This window comes from Periophthalmus magnuspinnatus, chromosome 12 (assembly GCF_009829125.3).
Source record: "Periophthalmus magnuspinnatus isolate fPerMag1 chromosome 12, fPerMag1.2.pri, whole genome shotgun sequence".
Taxonomy (NCBI): domain Eukaryota; kingdom Metazoa; phylum Chordata; class Actinopteri; order Gobiiformes; family Gobiidae; genus Periophthalmus; species Periophthalmus magnuspinnatus.
The window spans coordinates 15,561,943-15,574,541 of record NC_047137.1 but is presented as its reverse complement, the minus strand read 5'-3'; the positions used below and the strand labels follow the sequence as shown (position 1 = coordinate 15,574,541).

Genomic DNA, 12,599 nt, shown 5'->3' with positions numbered 1-12,599 from the left:
GGCTACGAGCGGAAAATACTCTTATTACATCAGCGTATACGTCCAACCGGGATATCGACTGAACCGATATTTAGAAGCCGATATATCCGATCCAGCAAACTTTTCAGTATTGACGCTTATATTTCCAAAACCTCAGAGGGTGGAGCTTGAAGGAGCCAATCACAGTGGAGCGCAGGTTTAAGGTGACGGTGGGCGGGGCTTATGTTACACATCTCACCTGGATTCACGTACACGGAAAGTTTTTTAATTGTATGTACTTTGTTTTTGAGATCAGACACTTTGGGGTAGACTGAGAGCTCCAAATACGACCGAGATAATTAGAGCAAATAACTGTAGAAGTTATTTATTTATGTATTTATGTATTCATTTATTTATTTATATATTTATTTATTCATGCATTTATTTATTTATTCATTCATTTATTTATATATTTATTTATTCATTTATTTATTCATTCATTCATTTATTTATATATTTATTTATTCATTTATTTATATATTTATTCATTCATTTATTTATATATTTATTTATTCATTTATTTATATATTTATTTATGTATTTATTTATTTATTCATTCATCTATTTATTTATTCATTGATTTATTTATATATTTATTTATTCATCGATTTATTTATTTATGTATTTATTCATTTATTAATTCATCGATTTATTTATATATTTATTTATTTATGTATTTATTTATTCATTTATTTATATATTTATATATTTATTCATTTATTTATATATTTATGTATTTATTCATTCATTCATTTATTTATTTATTCATCTATTTATTTATTTACTCATTTATGTATTATTTATTTATTTATTAATTTATTCATTTATTTATTTATTCATTCATCTATTTATTCATTTATGTATTATTTATATATTTATTCCTTTATATATTTATTCATTTATGTATTTATTCATTCATTTATTTATTTGTAAAACGACTTGATAGACTGTTGAAATATCTCACTTTCTTGTTAATCATTGCTACAGAAACAGTTAATACAAGATCACGCGATTGTATAAGTCTAAGAAAAAGAGATTTTTGTCTGTTTTACTTCCCAAACATGGAAAATACAGGGTGTCCATAAAGTCTCTGTACAATTTTAAGACTAAATTACAAAGACAAGTGATAAGATATATTAATTAGATTTGTTCTACTGGACTCAGTGGTTATAAACGTTTGTAATCACGCTGCATTTTTCATTCGTCAATTAAACATTTCTAGACTACGAGGCTTTGTAAGACATTTAACGACTTTATGGACACCGTGTATTTCAATGCGCTTTAATAATGTGGAGATAAACATTTATACTCACACCTGCTCCTGTTTTTAATGTTTTAAATGAACCTATGTCATTATTCCTTTTGTTTTTTTGTTTATTTTTCTGTATATTAAACAGGACGCCCGTGAAAAGGAGAATCTGAGCGCTCTCATTGGATCTCCCTGTATAAATAAAGACAAATAAATAAAAAACACTGCATAAAATCTGGAATATTCTGTGTTTTATCCACCGTTTCCCATTAAAACAGGGGATTGTGGTGCTCAACTATAACGGCGGTATCGGATCATTTAATAAACGATGGAGAAGTTGTACTAACGTAAATCAAAGACATGTTTAAGAGGAAAGTATCTCACGTATTCGTTGGTATATTGTGGTGACTGGCCCCTCCACTTCTCCGTACAGCGGCCGAATGGTAAAAATGTAAGTTCTTCCGTACAATAAGTCTCCGATCTTGAAGGAAGTGACGGCAGGACCCAGGATCTCAGTCTTAGTGTCCAGAACTGAAGAGAAATGTAACTGTTACTTCATCGTTTTAAGTTTCATTCGTAATTACAGAAAGAGTTTATACGTCGACTGACTTGAAATGTGCCTCCACGAGAGCGAATACCCAGAAACCCCGGCGACTCGGGTCCAGTTGAGGACGGTGCTGCGGTCTGTGGTGTTCAGCGCCTCAAAGCCGTTCACTTTAGGAAGATCCACTGGCGAAAAAAAAAGAAAATGTGGAGATGGAAATGGAAAAAACCAAGTCCAGATGACACAACAACACAGTAACAAGAACTTTAAAACTGAATGCCACGTTTGAAGTGTGATATAATCTGTAGTAATCAAGGGTTTATTGAAGAACCAAAAGAATTCACGATTGACTTTAGGCAGAAACACTGGAAAATCATTTTGGGTGTTGTTCATAGACTGTGCGAAGAGTGTGATGTCGCCCACAGCGTTGAATGAAGCTAATCGAGGCTAGCAGTTATAGCGGCTAATTTAGAGCAAAGTTCCATATTAGGAATTCCGACCGTGACTATCATAGCAACCAAAGAGCCAATCCGGAGCGAGGTTGTTGAAAGTAACGCGCCTTCCAACCTGCACCACTGGTTTAGCAGGGAGCGGGCGCTTAGCAACGCTGACAATCAAACCTGTTGCTAACGCTAGCGGGAGTGACCTCTGGGACAGAAGGCGCCTGATTTGTCTGTTATTAATGTACATTTTGGGCTATTGAATATAAGCCACACCAGCTAAATTTGAAAAGAAAATCAATTTTGGACATATATAAGCTGCACTTGAATATAAGCCGCAGGTTTTCATGACATTTACACAGAAAGACAAGTTTTTTTTGTTTTTTTTAATTTTAATTTAAGACCCGCCTTTTTCTAAACTGAGCCTGAAAATCGGCACCAACACGACATCAACACGGAACATACTCCAGGTTTAGAAAATAAAAACAGCACCAACACGAGCAACTGCTTTTATTTCTTCTGAAAGATTTTGTCGTCTTTTTACATCGACTAAGTTCTTCCCGCTGCCGCCTCCAACGTCGCACCATCGATTCTTTGACGCCAAACTTACGTGCAGTGGATCTATTTCCTTCTTTGACGCCAGATCCACTGCCTTTATCTTAAAAGCTGCATTTCTTCGTGTGTTTTCCATGTTGAGGTTGTGGCACGATGCGTAAAATGACAGTTCAAAATCAAAACTAGTTTATTCTTCAGCGACATTGAATATTTTACACAAACCAGCCTATTTTATTTCATATTTTAGCTAAAAAACGTTTCTCAGATTCTGTATTTAAAGGAACGGGACATTTGCTTAACCCGAAGAGCCATCCCAAAGAAAGTGTAGTTTAATCCCATTTAGAGACAAAAATCAGCTGGATGGAATAAGGTCAATATTGACATTTTTAGCCTCCTGAGACCTGGCGTCCTCATATGTGGACAACAGGTTTTTGGTTTGTCTAGGCCACAGTGCAAATGATTAGATGAAGAATAACAGCAACAAGAACATTATATATATTCATTTTTAACAGTTTAGAATGTTCAGAATATTTTATTAACTTTTTTTAAATTTTTCTTCCTACTCCTGTCTGCAGCTCTTCACACGAGACACTTTGTTCCAAGAGGCAAAATGGTTGTTTCTCATTTTGTTTTTACTCAGGACAAAAGTTGCTGTGTTCAGGGTCTTAATAAAAAGTTTTTGCAAATCGTTATTCAAATGTTTTATCAAAATGAGTAAAATGTCCACATATGAGGACATTCGTTTTACATCACTATTCTCAGAAACCACAATGTAAAAAGATAATTCTTTATTTTTACACTTATCAGGTCCCAATCAGCCCAAATAACAACGAGAAATTAATAAAGCAGGTCATGCAAGAGCTCGGGTCTCAGGAGGTTAAACCCACCTCTTCTCCCTGGCATTTAACACGAGCTACACAGGATATCTTGATGTTTTATTGTCCTTTTCCTCTGTATATATATGTTTTCATTGACTTTTATGTGACGCACTTTCATCTGAAGTTATTTTAAACACGCTGTATAAATAAAAGTGACACATCTCGCCTCTCGTCGTTTCAGTATTACTCACATGTTCGTGCGGTGACCAGGACCGGACTGCCCTCTTTGTTTCCCACCACTGACGACAGCTGGATCTTATAGGCCGAGCTCTCACGCAGGTTTTTAATCATGTACGACGTGGACGAGCCCGAAACTGTGTGCGTCTTGTCCTCACCTCCTAATGGGAAGAATCACACGAGATAATGAATGCTGTTAGTTAGCGCTGTGAGCTTCGTTAGCCGTAGTTAGCGGACAAGATGACTCCGCGGGGGTCATACCTAAGAAGGGGGTCCAGGAGATTTTGTACCCAGATGCTCCTGAAGTTTTCTTCCACGACAAAGTAAAAAAGTTGACGCCGATGTCGGTCACTTTCACCTCTCGCGGGGCCTGGATGGGGTCCGAATCGGAAACGGCAGCTACAAAAAAAACAAAACGATTACACAACAGAACATTTATTTGTCTCACTGTAGGCGGAATAACAGTGTCGCAACCGTAGAGTGTGTGAAACGTGGCGTAAGTGAGTGTGACGTCACCCACAGCGTTCAGCTCCAGTCAAATGAAGCTAATCGAAGGCTAGCAGTTAGAGCGGCTAATCTGGAGCCGAGTTGCGTGTTAGGAATTTCGACCACGAGTATCATAGCAACCAAAGAGCCAATCCGGAGCGAGGCTGTTCAAGGTAACGCCCCTTAGTGCGCGCAAAGCTGGTTTAGCAGGGGGCGAGCGCTTAGCGACGCTGTCAATCAAACCTGTTGCTAACGCTAGCGGGAGTGACTTCAGGGAAAGAAAAGCATCTGATTTGTCGGTTATTAATGTTCATACAGAATATAGTTAAATAAAAAAAACAGGGTTAATTCGAACATTGGATGAAATATTGACAAATGTGAAACAAAATGGAAAATCGACAAAAAAACACGAATAACACGAATCGAGACGTCATATTAAAGGTTCATATATTTCGCAAAATTGACTCTTGTGAGGTTTAAGTCGTGTTATAATGTTGTTTCCTTCTCAAAAACAGACCTGGAGTTGTGTTTTGTTTCATTCACACATGTTTGAGTCACACTTTATTATTAGTCTGTAACATCTACAAAGCTCAAAACGCTCTGTTCCACCTTGTGATGTCATCAAGTGGTAGTTTTCAAGTTAACAGCTACTTTTTTTAACCTTTTGTTCAGTAGAAATGGGCAGTTCCAGAGTTGACATGATCCAAATGATTCTAGAAATGAAGGTGTGTGGAGTTTAAAAACACAGCGGAGCACTTCCTGTATCACTCAATGACATCACAAGGTAGAACGGAGCATTTTCCGGTTTGAGAAAAGAAGGCAAGAACAGGGTTTGTGCGTTAAACATGAGCGAATGAAACAAAACACAACTCCAGGTTTGTTTGTGACGAGGAAATGACATTAGAACACATCAGAAAATAGCGTAATATGTGCACTTTAAAGGAGCACTATGTAACTTTTCATCGTGGAGGCTCCAGCACCTGCTTATATCCATGGAGACGTCAGAATACCCCACTGTACGGCATTAAATTGAGCTATGTTCATGAAAACAATGAAGCGACGCTACTAGACCAAGTGATACAGCTCATATTTTAAAGCTTTTCTGTGGAACTTTCCAGGCAAAACACAAAATCATAACATATGAATGGAGAAAAGCGGAAAAGTTACACAGTGCGACTTTAATTGAGGATAACAATCCAATCCAATCCACTTTATTTATAGAGCACATTTCACAAACAAATGCAGTTTCCAAAGTGCTGCACAAATACATAATATATAAATAAAAAAATAAAAAAAATAAAAATAAAAATAAAATAAATAAACTAAACTAAACTAAACTAAACTAAACTAAACTAAACTAAACTAAACTAAACTAAACTAAAATAAAATAAAATAAAATAAAATAAAATAAAATAAAATAAAATAAAATAAAATAAAATAAAAACAACTAGTTAAATAAATCAACACTTAAACTAAAATCAAATAGCAAAATTAAAATAATAAAATGAGCAGATAAACAGAGTCCAGATGGCGTTTACCTGTGAGTTGCGATAGTGAAATCTCCGGCCCCTCTGCGTTTCCATAGAGAGCGCAGATAGTGACCGTGTACGTGGACAGTGGACTCAGGTCTTCGATGCGGTGGAACAAGACGCCGTGGTCCAGGTATTTGGACTGAGGACCGGCCCCGTCTGCGAGAATCACCAATCATTTTGAGCGCATTAAACAACGTAATAGAGTTTTATTTTTGTTGAACAGAGCGCCGGACAAACGCGCGTTTTACCGGTTTTCCACGTGAGTCTGTATTCTGTGGCCCCCACGATCGGGCTCCACTCCACGTCGATGGACGCGCTCGTGTAGGACGCCACTTTGAAGTTGGACACGTAGCCGAGAGGAGCTGAGACAGAAACAGAAACAGGAAGTCAGGAAGTAAATCGGCACCAACACGACATCAACATGGGACGAACATACTACAGGTTTAGAAAATAAAAACAGCACCAACACGAGCCGTCTGCTTTTATTTCCTCTGAAAGATTTTGTCGTCTTTTTACATCGACTAAGTTCTTCCCGCTGCCGCCTCCAACGTCGCACCATCGATTCTTTGACGCCAAACTTACGTGCGGTGGATCTATTTCCTTCGGTTGACGTCAGATCCGTTGCCTTTAACTTAAAAGATGCGGAAAATGACAGTTCAAAATCAAAACTAGTGTATTCTTCAGCGCGTAATCTTTCCTCACGTCTGTCTCACTTTTGCGTTTACTGCTAGAGAGCGCCCCCCGGTGGACGTTAGCCAGCAAAAATCTATAATTTAGCTGCACCGCTGTATAAGCCGCAGGGTTCAAAGCGTCAGAAAATGGACGCTCTGTACTTCACCGTAGGAAGTCGGTTTACCTAAAAAATTGATATCAAGACACTAATTTATACTAAAACTAATATGAAAACTAGATATTAACTTGAATTTCAGCATTAATAGTGAAAAAGTAGGACTGTGCCTTTACACCTTACACATTTACACACTTAATCCAGCACAAAACTGTTATCTTCACTTTAATAACACATTTATTTTATTGAAGAATGGAAATAGTAATAGTAGCTGGACAAAGTAGAAGAGCACAAAACGCTGTAGATTAAAAGTGTCGTGTCAAAGACTGAAAAAACGATCGTGAAAATATAAGCAAGTCGTGTTATTTAGCACAAAAGTGAAGAGAACAAAACTATATTAGCAGAGCGTTTTGTGCTGAGTGCGAAACAGCGACAGTGACAGAATCTGCGGTTTAAACACTCACAGTTTGACTCACTTCCTCCTCATCGTCACTGGGCACATTTACGCGGTGAGGAAGAATCTGACTGTTTGTTAAAAGGCACAAAAGGAATCTTATCTTTATCCGTCTTTATTTATTTACAAAGGGGGATATAATGAGAGAACTTGGGCTTTTTCCTGTGATGGTCAGTGATGTTTTTCGTAAAGAACACAGTGATGGAGTGATTATCAAAGGCTGCGTTCACATTTACGCTGGTTTAGTCCTGGTTTGAGCTCAGTTCTTGGTTTGGTTTGGTCTTGTTTTAGTCCAGTTTTCGTGGAGGGTTTGTTCTAAGTTTGCACTGGGTGTGTGCGCAAGACGTGGGTCAGTTAATCAATGGATTTCTAGACTGTAAAAGGCAGAGGCGATGAATTATAAATATATCATTACATTTGTATTGTATTTGTGTAATTTTCTTTGTCAAAACCTGTTTACGCCACAACAAAATGTGATTATCATCTGATTTCAAAGGGACCGTGATCAGAAAAAGTCAGTTTATGTGTAATTTTGACCTGGAAAGACTCAGAAAGGCACAAAGAAAAGTATTAGAAGGATTTATTGGTGCTGGGGAGGTGGAGCTGGGGAGGTGGCGCTGGGGAGGTGGCGCTGGGGAGGTGGCGCTGGGGAGGTGGCGCTGGGGAGGTGGCGCTGGGGAGGTGGCGCTGGGGAAGGAGCGTTGGCGAGTTGGCGCTGGGGAGGTAGCACTGGGGAGGGGGTGCTGGGTAAGGGGTGATGGGGAGGTGCACTTGTGGCCCTGGGAGGTGGAAAGGACACTGGAGAGGTGGCGCTAGAGAGGTAGCGCTGGGGAGGTAGCGCTGGGGAGGTGGCGCTGGGGAGGTGGTGCTTAGAAGGTGGAGCAGAGGAGATGGCACATGGGAGGTAGCTCTGAGGAGGTGGAGCTGAGGACGTAGCGCTGGGGAGGTAGCACTTGGGAGGTGGCGCTGGGGAGGTGGCGCTGGGGAGGAGGCACTTAGGTGGTGGTGCTTAGAAGGTGGAGCTGAGGAGATGGCACTGAGGAGGTGGCGCTGGGGAGGTAGCACTTGGGAGGTGGTGCTGGGGAGGTGGCTCTGAAGAGGTGGAGCTGAGGAGATGGCACTGAGGAGGTAGCACTGGGGAGGTGGTGCTGGGAAGGTAGCACTTGGGAGGTGGCGTTGAGGAGATGGTGCTGAGGAGGTGGCGTTGAGGAGGTGGCGTTGAGGAGGTGGCGTTGAGGAGATGGTGCTGAGGAGGTGGCGTTGAGGAGGTGGCACAAACTAAAGTGGCCATACTTCTGCGACAGGGGTTTAAATCGGGCAGACTGGGCGCTGGTTGGATGAAGAGGAGGTGCAGGAGGAGCAGTAGGAGGAGGTGCTGAAGTCTGAGGAGCAGGTAAACTCCAGAGACGCAGAGTTGACCCAAATAAACGCTAGCTCCATTTTAACAGCTATTCGTTTAAAAAAAAAATCCGATAATACACAGACACTGAACAATGAACAGGACACGACACGCAGTCACTCACACGTCCTGAAGGTGGCGCTGATGCCGGGCCCCACCACAGAGCCGAAGAGCACGTACAGAGTCAGGACGTACTCGGTGTCGTGGGCCACGTGTTTGAGGTGGTACTCTGTGGTGGTGCCGTTTAGAGCGAGCTGACGAGGACGGTCACGGCCGACGAACTCTGAAAAAAACAACAACAACTGAGCTAACGAAGTTTATGAAAATAAGAACCAAAAAGATACACGAGTTAATTAAAAAAGGAAGAAAATAGAATAAAATGTATGTGATTTGTTATTATCATCTAGACCCCGCCCCTTTTCTCCCATTCACACACACATTCATACACCAGAGTACACAGACTGTAGTACACAGACAGTAGTACACAGAGTACACAGACAGAGTACACAGACAGTAGTACACAGACTGTAGTACACAGAGTACACAGACAGTAGTACACAGAGTACACAGACAGTAGTACACAGAGTACACAGACAGTAGTACACAGACAGTAGTACACAGAGTACACAGACAGAGTACACAGACAGTAGTACACAGAGTACACAGACAGTAGTACACAGACAGTAGTACACAGAGTACACACACAGAGTACACAGACAGTAGTACATAGAGTACACAGACAGTAGTACACAGACAGTAGTACACAGAGTACACAGACAGAGTACACAGACAGAGTACACAGACAGTAGTACACAGACAGTAGTACACAGAGTACACAGACAGTAGTACACAGAGTACACAGACAGTAGTACACAGAGTACACAGACAGTAGTACACAGAGTACACAGACAGTAGTACACAGACAGTAGTACACAGAGTACACAGACAGAGTACACAGACAGTAGTATTTGTTTTACAGTATGTACCTGGTGTGGGTCCCCAGGCCAGTCTGTATCCCGTGGCCCCGGGGACACTGTTCCACGAGACGACGGCTGAACTGGTGGTGACCGCAGACACTTTGAGAGACTGAACCGCACTGCTCTCCACTGACACACAACACGACACGACACAATACACACGACACGACACGACACGACACAATACAACGCAGACACAATACAATACAGACACGACACAACACAGACACAACACAGACACAACACAACACAGACACAACACGATACAATACAGACACAACACGACACAGACACAATACACACAACACAACACAGACACAGACATGACACGACACGACACAACACGACACAATACAACACAATACACACGACACGACACAACACAATACAATACAATACAGACACAACACAACACAACACAATACAACACAACACAATACAACACAACACAATACACACGACACGACACGACACAGACACGACACAATACAACACAACGCAGACACAATACAATACAGACACGACACAACACAATACAATACACACGACACAACACAATACAACACAACACAATACAACACAACACAATACACACGACACGACACAGACACGACACAATACAACACAACGCAGACACAACACAGACACAACACAACACAGACACGACACAGACACATCAGGGCAGTAAGTCAATGATTAAATATATAATTACTACAGTATCACTTTAAAATTAACACTTCAGAGAAAATCAGACGTGTTTTTTGTAAATATGAAGACACACTACACTTACACTTGTTATAACTTCAGTATATGTAACATTTTCGTTTTTTTTGTGCATTTTCTGGACTTATGTGAAGCGTTTTTGGGAGGTTTTTAGGCGTTTTGAGGAAATTATATGTAATTTTCTGCATTCTGGTGCACTCTTCTGTTTTAATATTAATTTTATGATGATTATTTGTGATTATTTATGTTTTAATTTATTTGTTGTACTGTGATTTTAATGTCTTTCTTATTCTGTAAAGCACTTTGAATTACTTTGTGTATGAATTGTGCTGTATAAATAAACTTGCCTTGCCTTAAGTGTAATATTTACTCCACAAAATTATAATTATTCTTTCCGATTTTATGCATAGGATTTGCTCAGACGAATAATAAAAAAATATAAATAAAAAAACATAATAATAGAATAAATATTGAATGAATAAATTAATACTACAAACACTGTCAAATACAAACTTAATAAATAAAGTATATTAAAACAACAGATTCTTTTGGGGGCCCGGGGTGAGATTCCACACATGGGCCCCTCTAATGTAAATTAATAGAAACAGGGTCTGATTCTGGGCCCCCTAAGACTCTGGGACCCGGGACAACAGGCCCGTTTGTCCCTCGGTGTGACTCTTACGTGTTTTGGCTCTCCTGGTGGTGACGGGCCCCTCGATGTCTCCAAAGATGGGGTTGATGGTGACGGTGTAGTCTGCGCCCGCACGAAGACCCTGGATCATGTAAAAGTTGAAGTTGTCCCCGAGGTTTATGTTCTCGATGTGGCCGTCTGAAAAACAATGAACAATTATAATGAATCCAAAATGCACAAGAGCAGGTTAGGATTAGGGTTAAATTAGAATTAGGATTAAATTAGGGTTAAATTAGGATTATGTTAGGGTTAAGGTTAAATTAAGGTTAGGGATAGGTATAGGATTAGGGTTAAATAAGGGTTAGGATAGGGTTAAGGTTGAGTCAGGGTTAAATTAGGGTTAAGTTAATTTAGGGTTAAATTAGGGTTAGTGTTAAGTTAGGGTTAGAGCTAACTGCGGTTAGGGTTAGGGTTAATTTAGGGTTAGTTTAGGGTTAAGTTAGGGTTAGGGTGATTCTCCCTGAATTATGGTTAGGATAGAGTTAAATTAGGGTTAGGGTTAATTTAAGATTAAGTTAGGGTTATGTTGGGGTTAGGGTTAAATTAGGGGTAGGGTTAAATTAAGTTAGGGTTAAATTAGGGTTAAATTAGGGTTAGGGGTAATTGTGGTTAGATTAGGGTTAAATTAGGGTCAGGGTTAAGATAGGTTTAAGGTAGGGTTATGTTAGGGTTAAGTTAATTTAGGGTTAAATTAGGGTTAGGGGTAGGGGTAATTGCGGTTAGGTTAGGGTTAATTTAGGGTTAAATTAGGGTTAAATTAGGGTTAAGGTTAAATTAAGGCCAGGTTAGGGTTAGGAATTTGATTAGGGCTAGGTTAGGGTTAAATGAGGGTTAGGGTTAAATGAGGGTTAGGGTTACTTTATTTATACGCCCTTTTAAACATATTTAGTGTAGTTACCTGGAGCTTCCCACGTGAGGCGGTATCCGCTCGCTCCTCTGACCGACGTCCACTTCGCCTGGAGCGTGTCTGTCGTGGCGTTTTGGACCAAAAACTGTTGAACTGGCACCAACTTTACTATCGACAAAACAAGAACATCACAGTGTCATTAAATCTGTCAACTTTATCAGTACTTACATCAAAACTACAACAAACCATAATAAAAAATACAATCTGAAAAAGTACATTTATAGGCGACATTTTGAGGACTTTTCACCATTCAGAAGTTATGATATATATTTTTTTAACTGTTAATTGCTGTGGAATTTTTCTTCATGAATAGAAATACAATAAAAACATAATAAAAATGTTTGGATTTAGAAAGGACTGGGTTAAAAATCAGGATAAAATCATAAAAACAAAAATCAGTCAAGTACATTTTAAGGTGGATACTTTTTACTTTTACTTCAGTACATTTGAGAGCAGTATCTGCACTTTTGAACTGGACTGAAAAGTAAAAGTATTTTTCATTATTATTTGAGACCTGCTGAAAACGTCATAATTTGCGCAAAACAAAAATATACAAATAAACAAATAAAACCAAAAGCTTTATTTTGAATCTCAAAAACTGCAAAAAATACTACATTTACTATTATTTAAGTACATTTTTTAATATTTTTACTTAAGTTGATGTTTTCTTTTATTTTTTCAAATGTTTTTATTAGGAACACCAATAGAAAGACAGATTACATTGAAATATAGTTTAGTTGTCCTTGTTTTTGTTTTGTTTTTCTGCACAAGCTCAGTGTAGT

The 12,599-nt window shown here is 39.3% G+C and overlaps 1 protein-coding gene across 1 annotated transcript in view; it reads right to left on the bottom strand.

Moving 5' to 3' along the window:
- The window catches only part of col7a1l (collagen type VII alpha 1-like), a 152,679-nt gene that overhangs the window by 103,608 nt on the left and 36,472 nt on the right, over nucleotides 1–12,599 (bottom strand). The window contains exons 10-19 of the mRNA XM_055225585.1: nucleotides 11,809–11,925; nucleotides 10,902–11,048; nucleotides 9,506–9,625; nucleotides 8,644–8,802; nucleotides 6,128–6,241; nucleotides 5,886–6,035; nucleotides 4,123–4,260; nucleotides 3,876–4,022; nucleotides 1,877–1,996; nucleotides 1,652–1,798 (exon numbers count right to left, since the gene is read on the bottom strand). Coding sequence (XP_055081560.1) covers nucleotides 1,652–1,798; nucleotides 1,877–1,996; nucleotides 3,876–4,022; nucleotides 4,123–4,260; nucleotides 5,886–6,035; nucleotides 6,128–6,241; nucleotides 8,644–8,802; nucleotides 9,506–9,625; nucleotides 10,902–11,048; nucleotides 11,809–11,925 — 1,359 coding nt within the window. The remainder of the gene's footprint in view (nucleotides 1–1,651; nucleotides 1,799–1,876; nucleotides 1,997–3,875; nucleotides 4,023–4,122; nucleotides 4,261–5,885; nucleotides 6,036–6,127; nucleotides 6,242–8,643; nucleotides 8,803–9,505; nucleotides 9,626–10,901; nucleotides 11,049–11,808; nucleotides 11,926–12,599) is intronic.